This window comes from Raphanus sativus, chromosome 5 (genome assembly GCF_000801105.2).
Source record: "Raphanus sativus cultivar WK10039 chromosome 5, ASM80110v3, whole genome shotgun sequence".
NCBI classification, from domain to species: domain Eukaryota; kingdom Viridiplantae; phylum Streptophyta; class Magnoliopsida; order Brassicales; family Brassicaceae; genus Raphanus; species Raphanus sativus.
This window is the reverse complement of record NC_079515.1, coordinates 20,344,503-20,371,865: the sequence shown is the minus strand read 5'-3', so window position 1 is coordinate 20,371,865 and position 27,363 is coordinate 20,344,503. Positions and strand designations below refer to the sequence as shown.

At 37.3% G+C, this 27,363-nt stretch overlaps 5 protein-coding genes across 7 annotated transcripts; 3 read left to right on the top strand and 2 right to left on the bottom strand.

Annotated features, from left to right (window-relative positions):
* The first annotated feature begins 3,794 nt into the window (after positions 1-3,794).
* LOC108857064 (ADP-ribosylation factor 1-like) lies at positions 3,795-5,147 on the top strand. 2 transcript variants are annotated; one of them, XM_018630989.2, is made up of 6 exons: positions 3,795-3,984; positions 4,071-4,272; positions 4,366-4,442; positions 4,519-4,638; positions 4,721-4,854; positions 4,942-5,147. In XM_018630989.2, exons 2-6 carry the CDS (start codon positions 4,122-4,124, stop codon positions 5,024-5,026), a joined length of 567 nt encoding a protein of 188 aa, XP_018486491.1. In that variant the 5' UTR covers positions 3,795-3,984; positions 4,071-4,121; the 3' UTR covers positions 5,027-5,147. The 2 variants fall into 2 exon arrangements, with proteins under 2 accessions (XP_018486491.1, XP_018486490.1); XM_018630988.2 differs by having other exon boundaries at positions 3,801-3,984; positions 4,715-4,854.
* Positions 5,022-6,990, bottom strand: LOC108857063 (cytochrome c oxidase assembly protein COX11, mitochondrial). Its single transcript, XM_018630987.2, has 8 exons — positions 6,869-6,990; positions 6,628-6,761; positions 6,165-6,498; positions 5,999-6,051; positions 5,823-5,895; positions 5,628-5,732; positions 5,470-5,550; positions 5,022-5,369 (listed from the first exon to the last, which is right to left on the bottom strand). Exons 2-8 carry the CDS (start codon positions 6,696-6,698, stop codon positions 5,214-5,216), a joined length of 873 nt encoding a protein of 290 aa, XP_018486489.1. The 5' UTR covers positions 6,699-6,761; positions 6,869-6,990; the 3' UTR covers positions 5,022-5,213.
* A 430-nt stretch (positions 6,991-7,420) lies between these two features.
* On the top strand, positions 7,421-8,015 carry LOC108858465 (leucine-rich repeat extensin-like protein 6). The gene has a single exon (XM_018632384.2). The coding sequence runs from the start codon at positions 7,437-7,439 to the stop codon at positions 7,884-7,886; it is 450 nt and encodes a 149-aa protein (XP_018487886.1). The 5' UTR covers positions 7,421-7,436; the 3' UTR covers positions 7,887-8,015.
* A 9,159-nt stretch (positions 8,016-17,174) lies between these two features.
* On the bottom strand, positions 17,175-18,946 carry LOC108860177 (uncharacterized). 2 transcript variants are annotated; one of them, XM_018634078.2, is made up of 4 exons: positions 18,804-18,946; positions 17,839-18,366; positions 17,523-17,667; positions 17,175-17,377 (listed from the first exon to the last, which is right to left on the bottom strand). In XM_018634078.2, exons 2-4 carry the CDS (start codon positions 18,296-18,298, stop codon positions 17,305-17,307), a joined length of 678 nt encoding a protein of 225 aa, XP_018489580.1. In that variant the 5' UTR covers positions 18,299-18,366; positions 18,804-18,946; the 3' UTR covers positions 17,175-17,304. The 2 variants fall into 2 exon arrangements, with proteins under 2 accessions (XP_018489580.1, XP_018489582.1); XM_018634080.2 differs by having other exon boundaries at positions 17,175-17,371.
* Positions 18,947-21,459: 2,513 nt separating this feature from the next.
* Positions 21,460-25,234, top strand: LOC130495030 (uncharacterized). The gene is made up of 2 exons (XM_056985954.1): positions 21,460-21,718; positions 22,660-25,234. The coding sequence occupies exon 2, from the start codon at positions 22,660-22,662 to the stop codon at positions 25,081-25,083; it is 2,424 nt and encodes an 807-aa protein (XP_056841934.1). The 5' UTR covers positions 21,460-21,718; the 3' UTR covers positions 25,084-25,234.
* The last annotated feature ends 2,129 nt before the right edge of the window (positions 25,235-27,363 follow it).

Sequence of the window (27,363 nt, the reverse complement as noted above, 5' to 3'; positions counted from 1 at the left end):
TCTCTCTCTCTCTTCTCTCTCTCTCTCTCTCTCTCTCTCTCTCTCTCTCTCTCTCTCTCTCTCTCTCTCTCTCTCTCTCTCTCGGTATCCCCTCATCGTAAACCTTTTTTTTTTAGAAATATAAAAAATGTAAACTTCTTTTAATTCATCGATTATCTTTTAACTACCACAATTTTGTTTTTAATGAGAATGTTCCTAGTTTATATTTTTATCATGAATTTTTCTTGGGTGAATTACCAACTAATCATAGTTTTGCCAATTAATGTACATTTTATTAAAATATAATAAATAAAATAATACTAATTTGTGTTAAGTTTTTAAAATAAATGAAAAATATTAGTAGCTGCCAAATATGAATTTTTTTTAACAATTTTAAAATCGTCACAAAAGAGTAAATCATAAACATTAAAACACTATACCCTAAACTCTTGGACAAAACTTAAACCCTTGGGTTAAAAATCCAAACACTAAACCCTAAATTCTTGGATATACCCTAAACCCTTGGGTAAATCCTAAACACTAAACTGTAAACTCTTGGGTATACCCTAAACACTAAATCTCTCTTTCTCTCTCTCTCTCCTCTCTCTCTCTCCGTATCCCCTCATCGTAAACCTTTTTTTTTAGAAATAAAAAAATGTAAACATTCTTTTAATTCATCGATTATCTTTTAACTACCACAATTTTGTTTTATAGAGAATGTTTCCTAGTTTAATATTTATCATGAATTTTTCTTGGGTGAATTACCAACTAATCATAGTTTGCCAATTAATGTACATTTTTATAAAATATATAAATAAAATAATACTAATTTGTGTTAAGTTTTAAAATAAATGAAAAATATTAGTAGCTGCCAAAATATGAATTTTTTTTTAACAATTTTTAAAATCGTCACAAAAGAGTAAAATCATAAACATTAAACACTATACCCTAAACTCTTGGACAAAACTTAAACCCTTGGGTAAAAAATCCAAACACTAAACCCTAAATTCTTGGATATACCCTAAACCCTTGGGTAAATCCTAAAACACTAAACTGTAAACTCTTGGGTATACCCTAAACACTAATCTCTCCTCTCTCTCTCTCTCCTCTCTCTCTCTCTCTCTCTCTCTCTCTCTCTCTGTATCCCCTTCATCGTAAACCTTTTTTTTTTGAGAAAAATAAAAATGTAAACATTCTTTTAATTCATTGATTATCTTTAGCTACCACAATTTTGATTTATATGGGATCTAGTTAATATTTTATCATGAATTTTTCTTGGGTGATTACCAACTAATCATAGTTTTGCCAATTAATGTTACAGTTTTAAATTATAATAATAAATAAAATAATAATAATTTGTGAAGTTTTTAAAATAAATGAAAAATATTAGTAGCTGCCAAAATATGAATTTTTTTAACAATTTTAAAATCGTCACAAAAGAGTAAATCATAAACATTAAACACTATACCCTAAACTCTTGGACAAAACTTAACCCTTGGGTAAAAATCCAAACACTAAACCCTAAATTCTTGGATATACCCTAAACCCTTGGGTAAATTCCTAAACACTAAACTGTAAACTCTTGGGTATACCCTAAACCACTAAATCTCTCTCTCTCTCTCTCTCTCTCTCTCTCTCTCTCTCTCTCTCTCTTCTCTCTCTCTCTCTCTCTCTCTCTCTCTCTCTCTCTCTCTTCTCTCTCTCTCTCTCTCTCTCTCTCTCTCTCTGTATCCCCTTCATCGTAAACCTTTTTTTTTTTTGAGAAAATAAAAATGTAAACATTCTTTTAATTCATTGATTATCTTTTAGCTACCACAATTTTGATTTATATGGGATCTAGTTTAATATTTTATCATGAATTTTTCTTGGGTGAATTACCAACTAATCATAGTTTGCCAATTAATGTACAGTTTTTTTAATATATAATAAATAAATAATAATAATTTGTGAAGTTTTTAAAATAAATGAAAAATATTAGTAGCTGCCAAAATATGAATTTTTTTTAACAATTTTAAAATCGTCACAAAAGAGTAAATCATAAACATTAAACACATAACCCTAAACTCTTGGACAAAACTTAAACCCTTGGGTAAAATCCAAACACTAAACCCTAAATTCTTGGATATACCCTAAACCCTTGGGTAAATCCTAAACACTAAACTGTAAACTCTTGGGTATACCCTAAACACTAAAATCTCTCTCTCTCTCTCTCTCTCTCTCTCTCTTCTCCTCTCTTCTCTCTCTCTCTCTCTCTTCTCTCTCTCTCTCTCTCTCTCTCTCTCTCTCTCTCTTCTCTCTCTCTCTCTCTCTCGGTATCCCCCTCATCGTAAACCTTTTTTTTGAGAAATATAAAAATGTAAACATTCTTTTAATTCATCGATTATCTTTTAACTACCACAATTTTGTTTTATATGAGAATGTTTCCTAGTTTAATATTTTATCATGAATTTTTCTTGGGTGAATTACCAACTAAATTTATCATGAATTTGGTAGAACACTAAACACTATACCCTAAATCCATGGACAAAGTTTAAACCCATGGGTAAAAAATCCAAACACTAAACCCTGATTCTTGGATATACCCTAAACTCTCTCTCTCTCTCTCTCTCTCTCTCTCTCTCTCTCTCTCTCTCTCTCTCTCTCTATATATATATATATATATATATATATATAATTTTATTTGTGTTTTTAATAAAGTAATTATAGTGTTTTAGTTTATATAGTTGCAATATTATTGCTAATAAGAAAGGCAATACGAAAGTAAATGCAAAATTAGATTATGTTAAATAGATATCTTATAAGTTCGAAGTTTAGATATTTAACATTTTTTTTACTGATTTGAGACTTGGTAAGCAAGAAAAATATTTAGTAGGTAAATATGGTAAGCAAGAAAAAATTTATAATTTTTTAACTGATTCAATTAAATGCAAAAAACTTAACATGCACAACGTCCTCGTATGTATTAAACAAAACATATGTGTTTTACAGAATCTGATCGATATTATTATCATGCAATGTTATCTAAGCCAATGAAGTAGTTAAACAAATGTGTTTTCTTGCACTGTACGTCTATTTAGCTTCTTTCTATAACCTTACTTGACAAAAAAGAGAAGATAACCCTTTTATTAGTTGAAGCTGTTGTTTTGGTTATTAAACTTCCGCGAAGAAGACACACATAGTTCTTTTTTTTTTTGCTTCAAAGAATTCATACAACATATAACTTACAAACATGAAACATCAGTGTGCACAAATAACCAAACTATAGCATACAAAAAAATACATGACAGTCTATCAAACTTGACTATAATGTTACTGGTTCGTTCAATCCAATTTTGGCTATGCAGAGAAGCAATTGACTCCGAATATTACTTAAATAAAAACTATGGTTATACCATAGCAGCAAATGTTTGATCACAATGCAAGACTTCCTTTGAATGCAAGACTTCTTTTGAATAGCAGCAAATCACCATAGAAGCAATTGTTTCACCCACTTGCCTTGTCAAAATACACGACTTACTAACGTAATGCTTGCGAGAAACAAGGAAATAAACATCAGCTCCACGAGCAGCTCGGTTCTACAAAAACATGAAAATTGTAGATAACTATGGTCGACCTATAAAACAACAAAAAATCAGTGTAGAGACTATGAAAAACATAAAGTTTATTCTTTGTAAACGTATCAAATCTTTTCCTTCTCTCTCTCATTAAAAATAGTTTGATCACAGTTTTTTTTTCACAGCAAATGTTAGAAACACTTCTTTTGCTGCATATGCCTATTTTTAGAACATTGTTAGAAACTATAGTCTTCTGAATATGAACACACGTTCTGTCTATTGGCATATTTTTTAATAAACAAAGGAGAAAGTCTTTGAAACTGATTGCACCAAGTCAACTGGTTGACTTTAATCGTGATCTCATCCTGAAATGGACTTAACACACAACTCCTAAATCTTAATGCCTAAGCTTTGAACTAGTTGACTTTGAAACTCAAGAATAGACAACAAGGTCGGTTCTCTCTCTATCTCAATCTCAAAAGCTTTTTTTTCTCTAGAGCCCAATCCTCAGATTCGTCTCCTTTTGTTGTTTTCCAGGTCTATAAAGTAAATTTCGTTGAAGAATTTGATCTTTGCTGATTCAAGAAGATGGGGACAACACTTGGGAAGCCATTTGCTGGTCTATTCCAAGAAACCGAACCGAGAATAGTGTTTTTCGGCCTCCCCGGTACTGGAAAATCATCTATACTTCACAAACTCAAAACCGGTGAAGTGCTTTCCACAAACACCCCCACCGGTGGTAAGTAAAAGCAAAGCATATCATACTTTTTCTTTATTCACATCATTGTTTTCATATGAACTATTCAAACAAAGAAGGGATCAATGCTTCTAGGATTAGACATGGAAAGCTTTAAATACAAGAACTCGAGCTTCTGTTTCGTTGAAATGGGCGGGCAATATCGGTATAGGGTATGGAAACCGTTTTATTTAGCACCAGCTTAAAGAGAAGCATATAAACCATACCTCATGATGGCTTTTGGTGCAGATGATACCGTTATGGAAACATTACTTTCGACAAGTATCAGGGTTTGTGTACGTGGTCGATACCACAGACAGAGAGCGAATGGAAGAGGCAAAGAGTTTCCTTCACATGGTGATGGATGAGGTAACAAAAGCCCTGTCCTCTTTTAAACATCTAGCAAGTTTTATATAATGCCCAACGTGTGATTCCCTAGATTTAGATACAGGGGAATGTACCGGATAATGTTGCCGTTCTTGTTTATGCAAACAAGCATGAGGTTCCTGGTGCCATGTCTGCTTCTGAGATCAGTAATGTACTTGACCTCACTTCTCTTCGTCAGAGAAATTGGCAAAGAAACTGGTAAGAAGATATATACAACACTCTTAAAGCCTATAATCCTGCCAAATTAGATTCGAGTATTCTACTGTTTTGGTATTCGCTTGCTAGGCATGTCCAGAACTCATGTGCATTATGTGGTGACGGTTTACATGAAGGACTCGACTGGCTCCTGAAAAATGCTGAAAGAATGTAACAAAGTTCTGGTTTTTATTTAATGCTAAATCTTCTGTTTCAAGTTATTAAGCTCTTTGTGCTTATAAATAATTTTATGTTTCTTAAGATATAAAGCACATAACTAACAGACAATTGCATAACACAGATGCCTTCATAAAATTCGACAAAGATTAGAGAGAGTTTCTCTTTAGAAAAAATGACACATTTTACTTGCTTTCTTGAACTGGCACAGAGCTGTTCTTGTCGACCGAATCTGTAGTATTTTCCTCGGACACTTTGAAGAAAGTGTAAGACAATATCAGGTTGTTGATTCCGTCCATTCTTGAATCAGTCTCAAACTCAGGATCAATGTAGAAGAACACCTGCAAAATCAAGTTTTAAAAAAAGTTCTTAATGGGCTCTTGATTTTGGTTTAAGGAATATCAAACAGAACCAAGAACAAAAAGGATAGTTAGTACTAACCGGCATGTCGATCTGTTCTCCGGGAAGAAGTCGCTGCTCCTCAAAGCAAAAACATTGTATCTTGTTGAAATAAACTCCTGCCTGTAAAAAACCAAACAATAGTTGGTGAATCAATGAAAATATGTATTAAGAGGGAACTTGAGAGTGATTATACATACCTTCATGGGAGTGACATTGTAAGTGGAGACTCCGGTTATTGGAGCTGAACTTTTGTTTTCAGCAGTGTAAAAGGCGAGCGCGCTTTCTCCTGGCTTTACTCTCACCTTCAAAGAAAATATACCAAAACCATCAGTTAAAAGACACACACACATTAACATGTCAGAACACTCTTCTTGACTTGTAAAGTCTAAAACCTCTCTTTGAGTAGGAGTGAACTTCCACTGCATCCCATCAGCAACATCAGCATTGAACTGCACCACAATCTCCCTATATTTACAAGACAAACATGTATAGTTAGCTACCAATATCACATGAAAAAAAAAAAAGATGACAGGTTACGAATGGTGTTAAGAGACAGAGAAATAAACACCTTTCAGTGACGGTACCAGATTCTGAATGCCTAGCAATCTTCTCCTCAACAGTCTGTACTAGTACAAAAGCCCCAAAGATTAGTAAACAGACTACGAATGATTTAAACCTCCGAGGCGATAAGTGAAAGTAATAAACAAATGGTGTTATTTATAAAAGAAATATACCTCTTTGCGTTGAACAGTACCTCCATATCCAGTAGCTTGGCAGAAGGTTCTATACAATGGTACAGCGGCGTAAGTTAGCCCAACCATGCCAAAGACGACAGCAGTGAGGTAATAGAGCATTTTCTTCGATTTGGTTTCTGTTATCGACTGAGTAGAAGAATAGTGGCGATGAGCACTAGTAAGCAACATCGATTTAACAGCAGCGGAATGGGAATTCAAAGTGAAAAACGAAGATGAGCTTCCCAAAAGCCCTCTCTTGTTTAAGAGATTATGCTGATTGCCATTACAAGCTCCATGAGTGTAATAACGAGAGCTAGGAACAAGAGGCACAGTCCTACAATAATAAGAAAGATTTAATTATTAATTCAAAATCAGAATCTTTAGCTAGGGCAGAACTTTCATTGAGGAATATTAACGAACAGTTAATCTGCATCTCAGGAGGGGAGAAAGGATCCATTTTTACCTCGATGTTCGATGAAGATTCTCTAAATATGAAGAGATTCGAGTCCCTCTACATGCCTTCGACCACGACATGGCCGAAGATTAATTATCTCAATCGATTGACACAGTGAGGAAACACTACACACAACTACTAATCTGCACAAGAAACACGAACCCAGACGATCAATAACGATCGTCACGATTGAATAAAGAATGTAATGCATCATAACACGAAGAATGCTACGAAGAGAGAGAAAACTTACCGGTAACGGAACGGCGTCCTTGTATCGTCGGCGTAAGAGAAATCAAAGACGGCACATGAAATGAAAACCAAAGAAGACGGAACAAGTCAAACAACTTGTTTTGTCTGGTAAGATTAGTCGGCTCTTTAATCGTTTTTTCTGTTCACATGCATTTCGAAATTTAATTCTAAGCCCATGGTTTGACCCAATAAGGCCCATATTTTGCATTTTAGGACAATATAATATGAACTGTCATTGCAATTAACTGTAACCCCATGTAGTTCTAAGCCCATGGTGTGAACTACTCAATAAGGCCCATATTTTGCATTTTAGGACAATATAATATGAACTGTCATTGCAATTAATTGTAACCCAATGTAGTGAACTGTGTCATTGAATTACAATTATTTTCAAGATCTTCAACGTCATTAGGACAATATATTCATTTATTGGGTTAGATCCATATTAAGAACTTTCATATTATGTTATGGTAAGAACTTAATGGTATTTATACACACGTAAATACATTCCATTTATATATTTGTATCATTTGATTTCACACGTCTAAGTCCAAAACCATTCTTACAACATGCCGGAGAAAAATCGCCGTTTCATGGATCTCACGGCCACATTCTTCACGGCCATCGTGTTTCTCACATCTCCGGTTATAATCAACGCCGCACGTTCTCAAGTCGAAAAGCTCAACGACGATCCCATTAAGTGCACACCTTGTATCCAAAATCCACCGCCACCACCTCCTCCTCCTCCTCCTTCTTGTCCCTCGCCGCCTCCACCATCTCCGCCACCTCCGCCACCTCCTTCTTCACCACCGCCTCCAAAAATGTCCTACTGCCCACCGCCACCAAAGCAGGAGGTCTACTTTTCGCCGCCGCCACCTCCCCCTACTTACGTATACGCGTCTCCTCCACCGGGAGACTTGTACCCCGTTGACCATGACTTCGGAGGAGCGGCTGCTGGAGAGATGTTCACCACCGTTAAGCTGATTGCGCTTCTAGTTATCGGTTTCATGGTTTATTGAAAATCAAGAGTGATTCCTAGGATTGTGGAATATCCCGATTTTATTGTTTTTATTTAATTTAATTTTCGAACTTTACTCAATTTTCAAATGAATATTTGTTTCGTTTAACGTAAGGGGAATGTTATAGCTAGCTGCTTATGTCAACTCTTTAGTTACTCTCAGGATAATTGATGGTTGACTTGATTTAAATTTACAGTTAGGATCCAATCATGTTATCATCGTTGTTCTTTGAATACAAATGTTAATAGTATATTGGATTGTAGTGTGACAATTAAATTTTACTGCCACACAAACGACTTATATAGAGTCTCCATAACAGTTAACATGATTGGAGTGCATATCATGTTCTCTGTCGATGCCTGCTAGGAGCCACTTCGGTGAGGCTCGATCGAACTCGCCTTCAGGTTATTCTCTTGTTCTCTGTTTCAAACCGGTGGAACAAGAAGCGTTTTGGTATGGGAGTTCAAGATGGTTGTCTTTGTGTTGATTGTAATATTAACTTCAAGTTAGCCATTGTTTGGTTATTTGATGTTAATTCCTTAGGTTCTTTGGAGTTTTTCAAACTTTTTGCGGCCCCTTAAACCTGATCGGCTGAAAAGCATTTCTTGGTTTCAATCACTTGTAACCAGATCTTCGTTAAGTTTTTTAATGACATTTACAATTTAGCAAAGAGTGCATATGGTATCTGTGGAGGGTAACTAATATTTTCATGATATATAGTACAACAAACTAATAGAAAGTGGTTCCACAAGTTTTATTAGTTACTTATAAGCTTATGTAGACGAGGTCGCAGATTAAAAAGATGAACAGTGTAATCCCACTGCCTCCATTCACCATCATCTGAGATATTATGTCTATACTTTGCTTTTGCTTGTTATGGGGTCCAAATATTCAAATTTCATTCTGGTATTTTTTAAATTTTGGTTAGATTATGAGATGGTGCAATTTTTGTCGATTATAGAACTAAAACTTATCAAAAAAAAATAAAGTGCTGAAGGCAAAACTGTCAGTTGTGGTGATGTCATAAAATATGTTTTTGATTAACAAATTGGGTCAATTTGCTCAATAATCATATAAACTCTAACAATTAAGAATATAGCCATGCATGAAAAGCTGTGTCAATTTGATGTAGAAATGGACCACGTTCTCCTTTCTCGCGCGTGAAATTTGATTAATACAACGATTGATATCGTACTATACTATGTTTGTCAAATATATAGTACAGAACAATTAATTTATAACAACAACCATTATTAAGAGGATAAAGGAAATAAGAAAGCTGAAAAAGATTAAAGGTTTGTATAGAGTATCCTTTACCCTAAACCAAATTATATACCTACACCATATACTCTAAACCCAAACTCTAAACCCAAACCAAATACTCTAAACCCAAACCATATATCCTAAACCCTAAACCCAAACCATATACCATAAACCCAAATCATATACCCTAAACCCAAACCATATACTCTAAACCCAAACACTAAACCCAAACCATATACACTAAACCCTAAACTAAAACCATATATACTAAACCCTAAACCCAAACCATATACCCTAAACCTAAACCCTAAACCAAACCATATACCCTAAACCCTAAACCCAAACCATATACCCAAAACCCAAACCCTAAACCCAAACCATATACCCTAAACCCAAACACTAAACCCAAACCATATACCCTAAACCCAAACCATATACCCAAACCGTATACCCTAAACCCAAATCCTAATCATAAACCCTAAACCCAAACTCTTATCCATTACGTGACTATGCTATACATGTTATGGTATGGAATACTAGACACATCCACAAACTTTGTATATATGAAATTCTCTAAAAAAAATTTAGAGAGAAATGATGAGTGGCGACGGTGTTGAAGAACAAAACAGTGTAACTGATCAAGTATTGAGTAACAAGAATCATGAGACAGAGAAAGAGATATAAATTGCAAAATAAGAGAAAAATAAATGTATTGTACTATACTGTAATTTAACATAGTATAGAAACATGCAGAGAAGGAGAAAATGGTGGGGCTATGGTGGTAGAGGAGGGAGAGAGAGAAATAGTGGAAGGACGGGAGGGATGCAGAGGAAGAAAGAGATTGTACTATGCTATGTTTCTGACTATACTATATATGTGTGTAAAATAGTATAGATTTACAATCGTGATTATAGAAGATGATATAAAATTTACAAAATATATGTTTGTTTTGAAATTTTCAAAACATATTGTATGTAAAAGAAAATCTATGTTTTTATCATGTTAACTACAAAGTTTAATAGTTGTTTTAACAGAAATTAAAAGCAATTAAAAATAGAAAGGGAAAACATGTTTGTAAGAAAAGTAAAAAATGAAAAGAAAAAAAGAAAAAATCAGAAAAATGCATGTCAAGGACAATATGGCAATTATTATACAAATACATAGCCCTTCTTTTGTTATGTGTATATACTTGGTTTAATTCCTACAATGGTTATGATTCCAAATTTCCCAAACAAATATGTGACCATCTGTTTATTCTAGTGTTATAGCGAACATTATATTGTGGAATTGTTGTCCGTGAAATTGTTTATCAAAATATGTTTGATCATTAGAGATAAAGAATTATACAATAATGTAATTAACTATTTAAAAATAAATGTAAAATGTATTTATTTTATAAGGTGGAAAACAAGTTTTCCATCAATTTTCTTTCGTTAACTGATGTCTTGCATAATTGCATTGTTTCACCCATTCCTTTTCATGCATTTTCATCATGTAGGTTAGATTCTAGCCTTGTTTAGGTTGCATTTTGCATACATGAGTCCTTATCAGGTATTAGAGCATCTTATGGAGCTTTTGGAGACATTGGGATGCATTTGGAGCTCAAAAGGTGTGAAAAGGAGGATGATTGGACGAGAAGATGCTGGAGTGACCTGCAGAGGTCGCTGTGAGACCTCGCTCCAGCCGGAGCGACCTTGACGACCAAAGCTAGAGCGACCACTCCAAGTCGCTCGGCTTTACGTGACTCAAAGATGAAGAAAATATCCCGGAGCGACCCCTCGCAGCGACCATCCGAGGTCGCTCCCAAGGGCCAGAGCGACGTGCTGGAGCGACCTGCGGAGGTCGCTGCGTGTTTCTTATTTGCAATTTCTTTTTAATTCAAGGACCTATTTGCAATTACTTATGTCGTTTTGGCACTCTGAAAACCTAAGTTTAAGAATGATTGTAGCCACTTTTGGCCAGATTATCTTTTGTTGAAGAAAAAACCACAAAATACTCTTGGAAAGTTCATCTTTTGGATTCATTGTTCTCTTGTTATTGATTTTCTATTTGATTTCATGTGTTCATCTACATGTTTAATCTGAAATCCAGTATGGGTTTAAGGTTTAACATGAAGATTAGTGAGTAGTTCCCTTTTGAATTCATGGGTTAGGGAGACTAGGGTGATTAGGTTAGATCAAGGATGTTTTTAGTGTAGATCAATCTCAAGCCTTGCTAGTAGAGTGTTCTTATTGCCTCTTTCGATTTGATCATTCGAAAGTTGATCTCTAGACATTTCCCACCCAAAAGGTGTTTGTTGAAATGTCTGAGACAACTCTGCTAGGCTCTTAATGCATCTTGCCAAAGACATTTGTTGTTAAGAGTGTTAGGATAGCTAATAAACCTGTTCTTACTGATTGCTTTCATATCATTCAGCCAAAGAGATTTGATGTTTGAGATGTGTTAGCAAATGAGCATTCATCTAGATATAGAGCTTGCTTAGGATCGTGTTTAGGCTTAAGGTCGTATGTTTGATTCATCATTTTGTCATCCTTGTTTGATGCTTGATCACCCGAAATCATGTTCCTGTGCCCATGAGTTCTCTTCTATCATATTTAAGCAAGTCATTCATTTACTGCTCTTTATTTCTATCTTGTCATCATAGTAGTTATTTGATTCTGAAATCATTTTAAATCATTTGTTGCATTTAGATTAAGTAAGTGCTTGCATTCTTAGTGCTTGAAATCCCTCAGAACTGGTTCGACATTTTACTTCCGCTTTACTATCATTTGACTTGGGAGCCTCAAAACTCCTAACATCAAATTGGCGCCGTTGCCGGGGAACATCATTCATTTACCTACCACGACTCTAGACATGTACGGCAGGGATGGGGGAAAATCAAGTTCAAGATCGATGGAAGGGTCTACTACATGAACTTCAAAGACATTGGGACAGTCATGGGTTTCCAAGATGCAGAGGAGACTACTCTTCCGAGGTGCGATGGCCTCCCGAAGAAGCTGTGGGAATTGATTACTGGAATCAACCACAGAACCGGCGCTGACAAGAACTCTCGCATCCGACACCCTACAGTGCGCTACCTCCACCGACTGCTTGTACACCTCTTCTACCCACGGAAACAGCATGGTAACGTCACTGAGGAAGATCTCCGCCTTATCTGCCCTGCTATCAGTCCCTACACTACTCCGGGACAGCTACCACTCCCCAGCACAGACATCTACGCCAGATTTGGGATGGTAGGATTCTTTGTGAGTCGTCTTGAGCACTACAGAGACTGGGCTTGGACCACAGGGGATAAAGATCCAAAGATAGGGATTGGAGGGATGATCACACCTCTCCTACAGGCTCAGCACATCAACTTAGGAAGAGGTGGAGTTGGTCCCAAACTCATTGATGGAGCCTACTTGAAGATAGCCACCTACTTCAGTGGGATGTACCAGGGCAGCTACGTCTACCACTATCGCTTGGACGGAAGGCAAGCTGAGGTACTCCTACCGAACATGGACCTGACAAGCTTGATCATCCCCGGAGTCATCAGCTTTGACCTTTCCCCGACAGACTTCCTTGGGGAACACGGGACTCTCGATCCCGTTGTTGAACTAGGTCAACCATGGCAACCAAGGGAGTCGAGAGAGACTGAGCCAGAGAGACCTGCTAAGGCGGCTTCTCCTCCCGTCTATGGTCAACCACGCTACTCCTTCCCACCCTACAATGGGGTTCTTCCACATGGTGCTCTTCGTGATGCTCATGAGCACATAGGCCGGCTGCAGCGATGGAACAAGGCTCAGGACAGGACAATTGAGAAGTTAAAGACCAAGTGCAAGGCGCTTAGCCAGACGGTAAAGCAACAGGCCAAGTTCACATCGAAGATCTTGAGGAAGATGGCTGATGTGCTGACGAGGGGAGGTATAGCAGGATGCAGCAGAGCAGATTTTGAATTCCCGGACGCTCCACAGCCCCGGCGTCCACCTCATCCTGCTACCCTCAGCTTCCCCCGCACTGAGAGACAGCAGCGGCGCCTAGACAGGAACCCTCCCATCGAACCCTCATCCTCAGGAAACAAATCTCCATCCTTGGCATCTTCAGATGACGACATAGAGGTTGAGGAGGTTCAGAGTCAGCACTGGTACGGAGACTACAGTTCAGCTGGAGGTTACTACACCTACTTCCCACCAGATGATGGCGCTGGCCCATCTGGCTCCACTCACGACCCATAGAAGGTAACCCGCACTTCTTCCTTGTATATACCATTTTTTTTCTTGCATTTAGATTTCTTTTGGGTATCTCTTTCGACTTAACAACACAGAGACTGTGTGAATTAAGTTTGGGGGAGGTACCATGTATTTGATCATGTTTGTTTTCATGTCTAAGAGTCTCATGCATTGCATTCTTATTCATATTCATAAAAAAAAAAAAAAAAAAAAAAAAAAAAAAAAAGAGAGCATTTCACTTAGACTACATTCACTTGCACCTTTTAGGAGAGTCTAGAGCATATAGGTTGCATTTCACTTGCATTGGGAGCAATGATTTAAAATGCCTTGGAAAGAACACCACTTCGCGCTTGAATTGATAATGCACCTCTTGAAAAAAGCCTTGTATGTTTCGAGCCTTGAAAGCTCTTCTTGAAACGTGTTGCTTGCTCGATATTGACATTGTTCTTGAAAACCAACTCCAAACTGAACTTGAATGTAATGAACTTAATCTCTCTTGCATATGGGCACTTGCATACTTAGTCATGGATCTCATACACATTTGGGTTATCTTATTTCATTCACTATCCTCTTGTTAATCCAAATGGCACTCCCATACCCTTTAACCCTTACCATTCATTGAAGCCACCATTGATTTGCTTGAGTGAGGCCTTTTTGTGAAAGCTTGTCATGTGCAAAATCTTGAGAGTATTAGGAGCGACAATGGTTTGTTCTTATCTTTGGCTAGCACTAGGACCTCATTTGAGCTAGCACTTAGGATGGTTGTTGGGTTTGTAAGCTTGATTTTGATCTTGGGATTGGGGTGTGAGAGAAAAGTGAAGGAAGTGAACAAAAAGAAAAGAAAATCACTAGGGATATAAAAAAAAAAAAAAACTCTAGAGTGTATAAATAGATTCCCCTTAAGAGTCAAAAGAAAAGAAACATGAAAAGAATGGGGGAAAAAAAAAAAAGAGAGTTAGTAAAAAATCCCTAGTTGGTCAAGATAAGAAAAAGAAGAGTGTTCATTGGGTGAGTGATGAAAGAGGTATCTTTGGGTTTGGGGATGATGAAAAGAAAAAGGGTAGAATGATAAGAACAAGTCATTGTATGCATGAATTGCTCCTTTTCTTAGATAAATTTTGCATAATGTTCTTGCTCCTTTTCTTGAGAGTTAGTAACTATGAAAGATGCATTTGAAACCCCTCTTGCTTCACATTAGACCATTTTCACTCTTACCAAGCCAAATGATTGAGATCAAGTCCCCATTTGCAAGTATTCACCTTTTGTGTTGTATAAATGAATGTGAGAGTTGGTCTAAAGAGCTTGTTGATGGATGAGCATTGTAACTTGTGTAGAGGCATAGGAGTGTGAATAGGCCTTGAGAAGCTAGAGTGCAATAAGAGAGTGTGCTATTTTTGGACTTTGAGTAAAATCTAGTCCTATGTGTGTTTCTTTTGGCTATGAGCTCCCACCATTACATCCTCTTTCTCAATGAGTTCTAGAAAGTTCACTTGTGGACAAGTAAAAGAACAAGTTTGGGGGAGTTGATGTCTTGCATAATTGCATTGTTTCACCCATTCCTTTTCATGCATTTTCATCATGTAGGTTAGATTCTAGCCTTGTTTAGGTTGCATTTTGCATACATGAGTCCTTATCAGGTATTGGAGCATCTTATGGAGCTTTTGGAGACATTGGGATGCATTTGGAGCTCAAAAGGTGTGAAAAGGAGGATGATTGGACGAGAAGATGCTGGAGCGACCTGCAGAGGTCGCTGTGAGACCTCGCTCCAGCCGGAGCGACCTTGACGACCAAAGCTAGAGCGACCACTCCAAGTCGCTCGGCTTTACGTGACTCGAAGATGAAGAAAATATCCCGGAGCGACCCCTCGCAGCGACCATCCGAGGTCGCTCCCAAGGGCCAGAGCGACGTGCTGGAGCGACCTGCGGAGGTCGCTGCGTGTTTCTTATTTGCAATTTCTTTTTAATTCAAGGACCTATTTGCAATTACTTATGTCGTTTTGGCACTCTGAAAACCTAAGTTTAAGACTGATTGTAGCCACTTTTGGCCAGATTATCTTTTGTTGAAGAAAAAACCACAAAATACTCTTGGAAAGTTCATCTTTTGGATTCATTGTTCTCTTGTTATTGATTTTCTATTTGATTTCCTGTGTTCATCTACATGTTTAATCTGAAATCCAGTATGGGTTTAAGGTTTAACATGAAGATTAGTGAGTAGTTCCCTTTTGAATTCATGGGTTAGGGAGACTAGGGTGATTAGGTTAGATCAAGGATGTTTTTAGTGTAGATCAATCTCAAGCCTTGCTAGTAGAGTGTTCTTATTGCCTCTTTCGATTTGATCATTCGAAAGTTGATCTCTAGACATTTCCCACCCAAAAGGTGTTTGTTGAAATGTCTGAGACAACTCTGCTAGGCTCTTAATGCATCTTGCCAAAGACATTTGTTGTTAAGAGTGTTAGGATAGCTAATAAACCTGTTCTTACTGATTGCTTTCATATCATTCAGCCAAAGAGATTTGATGTTTGAGATGTGTTAGCAAATGAGCATTCATCTAGATATAGAGCTTGCTTAGGATCGTGTTTAGGCTTAAGGTCGTATGTTTGATTCATCATTTTGTCATCCTTGTTTGATGCTTGATCACCCGAAATCATGTTCCTGTGCCCATGAGTTCTCTTCTATCATATTTAAGCAAGTCATTCATTTACTGCTCTTTATTTCTATCTTGTCATCATAGTAGTTATTTGATTCTGAAATCATTTTAAATCATTTGTTGCATTTAGATTAAGTAAGTGCTTACATTCTTGTTGAAACTCCTAACATCATTAACTATACCCCCAATCACGTAATTTCACGTAGCACACAATCACTAATAGTATAATCCAAAAAATTCAAAAGCAGGCTCAGGTAGTCATGGTTCAAATTTTTTTTTCTTCCGAATAGTTTTATAAAAGGTAAAGCTCATCCGAAATACAAAAGACCCAAAACTATCAGCCAAATCAAACCAGAAAAATTACAAACTGGGTCTAAAGCCCAACTCCACAGTCCAGGGTCGTGAAACCCTAATCTTCGCGCCTGTCTCTGCCGCACCACCTTCAACTCGACATAAGCGCCACACCAACCACCATCTACGAGGTTTCTTGATAAATAACCGTCTACAATCGATCTATCACCACCGACGTCTGAGACGGTTTCAGGAGACGGATCAAAAGACGGAGAAACAATGAAGAACAACCTCATAGAAGAAGAACGGAGAAACTACAAAAAACAAACCGAAGAGAACGATACTACCGGAGCTTACCACCTCCCGGAAGCAGGAGCCGGAGATAGTGGTTTTAACGAAGCCACCGTTTTCCGGAAACAATGGCCGACGGTCGTAGAGCTGAGGGAGCCTCTACCCCCCCCCCCCCCCCCCCGCCCCCCCCCCCCCGAAAAATACTGGACTCAAAGCCGACGACCACTTCGATTTACCGCCTTCCCCTCACCGCGGAGCCAGAAAAAAATAAAAATGCGACCGAACAAAGCACCCTACGAACGGAGCTTTTTCTAGCGCGAAACTCTAACCCAGAACCGCCAGTATATCGGGAAGAAGCCGGTAGATCTAATCCCACAGCAAAACTACTGAACTATAGCCGAAGAAAAAAAGCCACCGGCATCAGTACGCGCGCGTACGCGCCACCGGACACAGGAACCACCGATGTTCTCTCTTCTCTCTCTTCAGGTTTTTAACAAGCCAATAGCCGTCATGGTTCAACTTCAAATCGATAATTTATCATTATTTAAAATGCAGTCGTTTTCGGCGATATCAATGATTCGTTTACACCTCGACAAAGACCGTTATTATAGCCAAGACAGTTGCACAACAGAAATCTACAAGGAGACAAGACAGAGAACAAAACTTGAACCAAAAAGAATTAACATATTGAGTTGATATCAAAGACCAAACACATCAACTCATCTAGTAACACTAACATCTCTGGATTCTTCTTCCTCTGCACCCGAAATTCGTTTCCTCGTGTATCTGAAACTACACAAGATTAATGAAAAAACGTTAGAAAATATGTTCACCTTAGTACTTGTTTTTAGAAGAAAAATGCTTCTTCAGTTGGCAATAAGAATCAGCTATAGAAATAAAGAAGAGAAAAAAAAAATGTGTTCTTCAAGCTTCTCACCTGTACGAGGTGGTCGGACTGGGATCGGTTAGCTTAATGGGAGCAAAGTCATTGTAGGACTGAACTGAAACCATTTTATTGTTAGGTGAAACAACTGGTGCAGGTGATTTTTCTGAACTTAGATTCGAATTGTCGGTGAAGAATCCTGCAACAAGGGAAAAAACAGAGTAGTGTTTAATACATTTTTGTTCCTCCCTGTGCAATAACCAATTAAAGTAGATATATTACGAGTCAAAATAGTAATCAAAAAGCTACACATTTTTGAAAAAAAAAAAAACTATAACTTTCAGTAAAAGAACTAAAAAAAGAAGAGTACCTTGAAAGACAAGAATGCCGAGGAATAGAACCGTTACTATCATCGAGAAGATGCTGATGGATGAAAATGATGATGTTGATGATGCTGACTTGGCTGCTTTGATTCTTCTTAAGGAACTTTTCATTCTTTCTATCCTTGCACGCTTTCTCATAGCCAGCTCTGCTATTTCCCTCATCACCTTGTGGTCATTTGCCGTCAAAGAAGGGCGTTTTGGATGTCTAGGTGGCTTTGAAGCCTTTCTTGGTTTCTTGAACTTTACAACATCGCGTTTTCTCTCAGAACCATCTAAACTTTGACTGTTTGTTTCTGTTGGATTCTCCTCGTTTCCCAATAATGGATAGTTTACATCATCATCAATCTTTTCAGACACATTGTCCGAAGTGGATTCTTGCGTAACATGAGCTAGACCAGCTTCAATGTCTACTTCAAAATCTTGTTCCCCTGAAACCAGTCGATCCATTCTACTATCTTCTAGAAAAGGTACTGAAATGCCCACAAAAGCAAAGCTGTTTCAGCCTTTTACTTCCCCTGAGGAACAAGTCATAAGAGAGGTTATTAGCAACTTAATCATTCCCAAAACAAAAAACAGAGCAATGCTAATTCTGGATTACCTAAAACTCTAACTCAGACCATTGCTTAACCCACCAAATGAGTGGCTTGTACATTTGAAATCATTCATGAACAATCAATATACACTACAAAGGAGACAATGCATCACCAAATTATACATTCTCCAAGTTAAAGCTTGAAGCTAATCAAAGGATACATACTTTAGAGAGTAAACTCTACGATAAACCAAGTATAAAAAAAACCACAGAAACTAAGAACGAAGTAACAAAAATCAAATCTTTCGTTGACAAATCTTTAGGACGAGGAAGACCAAAACGGTCGAAACTTTGAATCAAAATACAGGGTAAGTTTTACCAAAAAAAAAAAAATACAGGGTAAGAAAACAGAGTACACACCTTGAACTAGGGCTCTTGTGGATGAAATTTGAATAGATTGCGTTTCCCGAATAAAATTTCCCAGAGATATCAGTTTGCTTTTGCTCTTTATATAAACAGAAAAACACTAAAGAATGTTTTTTGAAGTTTTGGATTGTTTATGTCGCCGAACGAATTGAAAAGTGACTGTTATGACCAGATACAGAACGTGCCAGCTTGTACGCGGTTTTTTTTTTCTTCTTTTTTTTTGATTTGCTCTAATTGTCTCTTGGCTTTTTCACCAATCACATTTGGATATTGTCTGATTCTCAATTATATATTAGTGATCTTGTTTGTATAATAATAGATTTTAAACGAATATGCAGTTTTAAAAGAAACTAAAAATTTACTAAAATTGTAAATGCTGGAACTGTGACCTTTCCTTCTATTATATTTTTTTACAGGTTATCTCTTGTGGATAATTAACAGTTTTCTTTGTTTAATTGTTTATGAGATAAATCTAAAAATATATATATATATATATATATATATATATATATATATATATATATATATATATATATATATTCCTGACTTTGTTGGAGGCACTAACTATAACATGGATCATGGTTCATGGGTTGATGTTCAACAATTAACAAAAGTATTATTTTCTTTTAGCAGTAGTCGGTTATTGGATTTGGGATAAACAACAATTTTTAGTTGACATTCGAAATATCTTATTTTATTTTTAAAAAGTCAAAAGCTGAACTTTTGAGCCAAGTTCCACCTTGAAATTATAAACTTGAGCTCATAAACGAGACACAAGTCTAATACACAATGTTCATTTAGCGATTATTTACAAATAATGCAGGTTAACTTAAGGACTTTTGGGATATTCTCTTATGTTAACTCTCAACTTTGCAGAACCAATAAGCGTAAGTTCATTAAAGAGACATATGTCTAAGCCAAATTAATGCAGATTGGGTTAAGGACAAACCGTTTAAATCAAGAATGATGTGGTCGTAGGGTTTAAGAGTATCTCCAATGTAAAACATCATTTTTCCTCCAAAATAGAGTAAAAGTGATTATGGAGTAAAAATGCTCAAACCTCACTCTATTTTTTATTTCCAACTTCACTCTATTTCTCACTTCATAATGGAGTGATGAACAAAAAAAATAGATTACTCCATTTATGGAGTAAATTCCATTATGGAGTAGAAAATGAAGTGGAGTTAGAACATTTTCTACTCCACCAACTCACTTTTACTCCATTTTAGAGAAAAAAATAGAGTTGGGTTGGAGATATCCTAAGGACAAGACTTCAGGCTTGCTTAAATGGCAAGTTGTTTTAAAGAACTAAGACTGGCGTTCGGATACCATTCGTGTTCAGTTCGGATCTATTCAGTTTTTGGGTCAAAAGCTTTAATCATTTGGGTATTTTTAAACTTTAGTTCGGTTCAGTTCGGATCTTTGCGAGTTCCGTTTGAATCTTTGCAAATTTTGGTTTAAGTTCGAATAATCCATTTAAATTATTTTTAAATTATAAAATTCATTATATACTTTAAAATTCTCAGAATCTATAAAATAATGTATTACATATAAATTTAAATAACATATGTAAAAAATAGCTAAATTTAACATATGAATTTGTTTGGTTTAAATATTGGATAGAGAACCAATAGAATTTTAAGCATTTTTGTGTTTTGATATATTTTAAATATTTTAGACATTTACTTTTGATTATTTGTATATATTTTTAAGTATTATATAAATTAAATGTTTTATATATCTTGAATGTTTTTAATATACATTAAATCTATAAAATTATATATATATATATATATCTCTATTTCGGATACCCGAAATACTTCGGTTCAGACCGGGTTTGGTTCACTCTTTTAAATATCAAAATTTTAAACTGTTCAGATATTTAATCAATTTTAATTCAAGTTAGATACTACAAAATTGGATCGATTCTCGGATCGGATTACAGTTTTTTGCCTAGCCCTACCTAAGACATCAGCTAAGATGTCATTTAGGATCCGTATAGGTTTCATTAGAGATATGCTGGGCTGTGAAAGGTAGCAACTGGGCCTATATGGACTGTTAAAAAGCCGAGGCCCTTTAAAATAAACGAGTAAGTTGGTTACCCAGTTTTTTCACTTTGAATAAGCTAAAGTCAACGTATGTGTATTGCATTGACCCCAGACATGTGAGGGATTTGATTCAATCCCCTTCTTATTATTTGAGGAGACCATTAAAAATAAACCTTTGTCTCATGTGGGATTTACAAGTGTTGTCATTTCTTAGGTGTCACAATCCAATCCACCTCACATCCTTTTTGAAAACCCCTCTTCAATCTAGACTAATTACATATCATGCTATTACATTTAATATATAGTATATGTTTCATTTTATGCATATTCACTAAAGACAAACAATAGAATTTAATAAGTTGCTAGAATATAAAAATAGGGCTTATTGCAAAAGTGACTCAAAACTTGAATTCAAACAGAAAACTAACCTTTTCTTTTGACTCATTTTTTTTTTGAGTTTTTAACCCCACATCTGCATTTTATCTACGAAAATGCCATTAACCCTTTTTTTTTTTTTTTTTTCGAAAATGGCTTTTTACTGTCTCAACCTCATTTCTTCAAGTATTTACAATATTGCCACTGCCATGAATAGTGGGAACCTTGTACGAACTGTTTGGAGCTTTTAATGCCCTTTAATGCACGTAAATCTCTTTACACTCTCTCTGTTTCAATTGTTATGAACTAAAAACAACATTTCTTTCACTTTCTCTCTCCATATTCATCCAAAAAAACTGAAGCTTTTGATTCAAAATTGTTTGGAGCCATATTTCTTTCGTTTTGACTTACGGTTGCTTTCGTTTGAGGTTCTGGATGGTTGGAGAAGACCCTGTGTGCAAACAAAGTCATCTCACCTAGTTGAAGGTACGAATTTGAATTTTTTTTCAAAATCTGTTCGCGTAGAAGACTTACAAGTAAGTCATCTGTATGTAGAAGACTTACTGATGAGTCTTCTGGTCAAACGGACGACTTAAACTAAGTCGTCCAGCTTTGTTTGGTGAAAAAAACAGTCCAGACGACTTATATATAAGTCGTCTACGAGAAACAGGCTAGTTTTGCATTTGACCGAATCGTGTCAGATCTTTGACTATTCTGGACGACTTATAATTCAGTCGTCTCTCGGAAAGTAAAATTTCAATATTTTATTAAACTAGACGACTTACGTGTAAGTCGTCTTAGGTTAGTTTTGTAGTTGAAAAATAAAACTTCATAATTTAATTTTTACCAGACGACATAATATAAAGTCGTCCCGTCAGAAGACTTAATTTAAAAGTCGTCCGGGGAAAGCAAAGTCGTCCAGAATTTTTCCCATTAAGTCGTCCAAACCTTGCTTATCCCGGACGACCTTAATTAAGTCGTCTAGCTGGACGACTTTTAGTTAAGTCGTCTGGAGAAAGTTAAATTTCAAGTTTTATTTTTCAATTACAAAACTAACCTGGGACGACTTACGTGTAAGTCGTCTAGTTTGAATAAAATATTGAAATTTTTACTTTCCAGAGACGACTGATTTATAAGTCGTCCAGAAATAGTCAAAGATCTGACACGATTCGGTCAAATGCAAAACTAGCCCGTTTTTCGTAGACGACTTATATATAAGTCGTCTGAATTTTTTTTTTTAACAAACAAAGCCGGACGACTTAGAATTAAGTCGTCCCTTTTAATTTTCAATTGCAAAAGTGACCTCTTTAGACGACTTACCTTTAAGTCTTCTGGACGACTTAAATCTAAGTCGTCTGCGATAATGTTTGTTGAACTTCTTCATTTTCTCTATGTTTACTAATGTGTTTTATTTTGAATATTTGCAGATGATTTTTAAGTTACATGCAGTGTATGGAGAATGGTTGTTGAGAGATTTCCGTTGGGATTTTGTGGTTGATGATCTCAAAGGAGCAAGATTGTTTTTATTGAATGAAGATTCAACACATGCTGAACTTGTTGCAATGGCTCAAGAAGATTATAACCTGGACATGAGATCAGTGACTGTGGAGATTAGCTACTCATTACCAGCAGAAATGATGATGACTCCAAGCAGTCCTCCCATTCATGTTACAAGTGATAGACAAGTTCGAAACTTGCTCGAGATACTCAAAACGCATAGAGTATGTCTTTGTGTATCAAGCCGCAGCAAGGTGGAAACGGTTTCAGAGAAAAGAGAAGAAGCTGGTGATAATGATGAAGCTGGTGAATGGGAAGAAGATGTTGGTGATAATGATGAAGCTGGTGAATGGGAAGAAGATGTTGGTGATAATGATGAGGCTGATGAATGTTTTGAAGATGTTGGTGATAATGAGTCTGTTGAAGATGAAAATCAAGATGGGGAGGAGGAAAATGGGGAGGAGGAAAATGGGGAGGAGGATGCTGATAACACTATTGTTGGTGAAACGGATCAGAATGGTGGGGATTACAGTCTTTATGGAAAGGTTCTAGATGAGGACGAGGAAGATGATGATAATATTTGTTTTGAAGAAATTGAAAAGACATATGCTAAGACAAATGCTATTGAAGGAGGAAAATCGGATTGTACCAGCATCTATGTCAACCAGAGTTTTGTTAGCAAGGATGCACTGCTTTCAGAGCTGCGGTTGACAGCAGTGAGGGGTAGGTTTTCTTTCAGAATATACAAATCAACAAAAACTCTCCTTGTGGCAATATGTCGGGTTAGCGGTTGTGGATGGAAGATCAGAGCGAGTGTGAAACATGGGTCAAACACGTTTTGGGTAACAAAGTATGTGGAAAAACATTTATGCTCAATTGGAGACCGAATCGCTCAGCGGAGACACTGTACTCCAAAGTATGTTGGTAGTCTTTTCATTGATCGTGTTGGGATCATTGATGGGATAACTCCACAGCATATCACTGATGCAATGAAGAACATGTTTGGCATGACGCTTGATTACACCACTTCATACAGAGCACTGTTATATGCACAGAAATTGGTGAGAGGATCAGCAGAAGAAGGGTATTCGCGTCTGCCTTCATATCTCGAGCAAATCTCCATTGCAAATCCTGATTCTATCACGGCTATAGAACTTGATTCTGAGAAAAGATTTAAGTATCTATTTCTCTCTTTTGGAGCTTCTATCAAAGGTTTTAAGTATCAGAGAAGGGTCATTGTGGTGGATGGAACTCACCTAAGTGGAAAGTATGGAGGTGTTATGTTAGTTGCAGCCGCACAAGATGGCAATTTTCAGATATTCCCATTGGCTTTTGGGATCGTGGATGCTGAAGATGAACCTTCTTGGGAATGGTTTTTCACAAAATTGGCTAGTTGTATATCTCATGACAAGCCTCTGGTGATAGTCTCTGACCGGCACGCGGCCATTAAAAGTGCGTGTGAGAAGGTGTTTCCTTGGGCAACCCGAGGAATATGTTATTATCACCTTCAAGATAACATTGTCAAAAAGTTTAAAGGGAAACATCTCATGTACTTGGTGAAAGGGGCTGCTTATGCGCACACGGTTCACGATTTTAACCGGTACATGGCTGAGATACGGAGTGCAAACCCGGAACTTGCAACGTATTTGGAGAAGGCCGACGCCAAGCTATGGTCAAGGGTTTATTGTAAGGGGAACAGGTTCAACATAAAAACAAGCAACATCGCTGAATCTATTAATTCCGCACTGAAGCGAGCAAGAGGATTTCCGATTCCGTTCCTGCTGGAGTTCATAAGGCAGAAGTTAGGAAAATGGTATTGGAAAAGGAGACAAGATGCTTTGAGTCTCCCAACTGTACATAGCCGGGGTGTTGAATACTTGCTTGCTGTTCGATCAGAGATAGCGGATACGATGACGGTCGAACCAATTGATGGATGGCGTTTCTTTGTCAAAGGTGGCAAAATGGACTGTGCGGTTGATTTGGAACATGTAAAGTGTGGTTGTGGTGTCTATGGAGTGGAGAAAATACCTTGCTCTCATGCTATAGCAGCTGGAACACATGCTGGTGTGCATATCGACACACTTGTATGTCCACTTTACTCAAAGAATCATCTGTATGCAGGATACTCAGAGAATATATATCCTATCGTGTCACAACATATTGAGGAACGAGAATGCTTTCCTCCAAACGTAAAGCGTGGTCCGGGGAGACAGAAGAAATCAAGATGGCAATCTTGGTTGGAGCTATCTAGGATGAGGGGACACAAACCCAGGAAGAAACACAGGGCACGGAGATGCTCAAACTGCAAGGAAACTGGCCATACGAAACCACAATGTACACAACCAGTTGACTAGTTGTCCAGACGACCTAAATATAAGTCGTCCAGTCTTGATTACCCGTCCAGACGACTAATTTCTAAGTCGTCCAGTGTTTCGTCTACCTTCTACGAAGTCGTCCAGTGTATTAGACTACCTTCTACTATCCCTTCAAGTGTATTTTTTTAGACGACCTTTTACGAAGTCGTCCAGTGTATTTAAGTCGTCCAGTGTATTTAAGTCGTCCAGTGTTTAGACTACCTTCTACTATCCCTTCAAGTGTATTTTTGTAAGTCGTCCAGCTGGAAAACCTTCCAGACGACTTATTTGTAAGTCGTCCAGCTGGAAAACCTTCCAGACGACTTATTTGTAAGTCGTCCAGCTGGAAAACCTTCCAGACGACTTATTTGTAAGTCGTCCAGCTGGAAAACCTTCCAGACGACTTATTTGTAAGTCGTCCAGCTGGAAAACCTTCCAGACGACTTATTTGTAAGTCGTCCAGCTGGAAAACCTTCCAGACGACTTATTTGTAAGTTAGAAAATCTATACAAGTTAGAATCAAATAAAATCATACATGCCCACAAACATACAAATAGATTTGTGTAAACAAATAGTTCAAATATACAAATAGATTTGTGTATACAAATAGTTCAAATATACAAATTGATTTGTGTATCTATACAAGTTAAAAAATCTATACAAGTTAAAAAATCTATACAAGTTAAAAAATCTATACAAATTGATTTGTGTATCTAATCATACATGCTACAAACATACCACCATCCTCATTATCTTTCAGATGCTGATCAACAAGCTCCGTCCATATAGCCAAAGCCATAGTATCCCTCATAGTCTTCGCATTGGACCTAGCAAAGTCTTTAGGGCTAAAGGGGACCCCAAGAGCATGACATTCAATGTACTTTGCAGCGTACACGCCACAATCACCATTGTTGGCCGTGGGTACATCTTTGAGGAGTCTCTCATAAGTGTATCGCTCCAACCCATGCATCTGGTCTCGCACTCCACAATCAGATAAGGGACCATCTCGAGAAAAGGCTCCATTATCTCATCCCATCTTTCTGGTATGGTAGTTGAAGGTATGCTGTCCCAGACGACTATGTGCCTCTTAGGGATCGATATCCAAATAGCCACCCAATGTTGTTGTCCAAGTTCAGTGGCGCATAGATATCATCAATGTCCTCCCCCCACTTCTTGTTTGATTGGCAAAATGAAGGCATTGATCCGTCATACAAACTCGCCGCCCCACTAGGTAGCATTTTTCCTAAACCATTGTGATCAGACGACGATGTTTTGAAGACCAGATACTGTTCTCTCCAAGACTGGGTAAAGTTTGTGATCCAGGAAGCACATCGCTCGCTCCGGAAACATTGTGGGTTCTCCTTATACCTCTGCCTCAGCACATTCATCCAAGCATCTATATGCTGCATAAAAATAATACAAGTTAGAACCTTCCAGACGACTTACAAATAAGTCGTCTGGAAGGTTTCCAGCTGGACGACTTACAAAAAGTCGTCTGGAAGGTTTTCCAGCTCGAAAACCTTCCAGACGACTTATTTGTAAGTCGTCCAGCTGGAAAACCTTCCAGACGACTTATATATTTACAAATCTATACAAAGACAAGTTACCAGACGACTTATTTGTAAGTCTTCTGGAAGGTTTTCCAGCTGGACGACTTACACAAATAAGTCGTCCAGCTGGAAAACCTCCAGACGACTTTATATTTACAAATCTATACAAAGACAAGTTACCAGACGACTTAAAGATAAGCAGAAGACTTACTACGTCTCCAGCCATGCTTTGGATGTCCGGAGTTTTTGATACCACCAAGTTGGTGATGTACGTGGTTTGTCCTCTTCCTTAGTGAAATAATCACTGCAAACAAAAAAGCAATCAGTTTTGGTAGACTAAATCAAGCTTTGGGTAAAGCAATCACTTACGGATCAGTTTTCAACCAATCAGCGAGCTCTTTCATCTTAGGTCTGTTTAGTGTGGGAAATGGATATACTTTCCCACTCTAAGGAGTTTCCTTCTCTCTGCCGTATATAAGGAGATATTTGCGTGGAGCAGGTTTCTTCGTTCGTTCACTCCTTGCACGCACAGAAGCAGTGGGAGCTGTTTGGTCCAATACAACCAGGCTCGTTCTGAAGCTGAAGCTGGATCGGTGGAAGCGAAAGCTCGGTTGTTGATCCGTTGAAGCGAAGCTCGTTGGTCAGTGGAAGTGAGAGGAACAATCTCTTGGAGGTGACACCATCTGCTTTATCCTCCGGCAAGATCTTATATTACCGAGATCGCCTCATC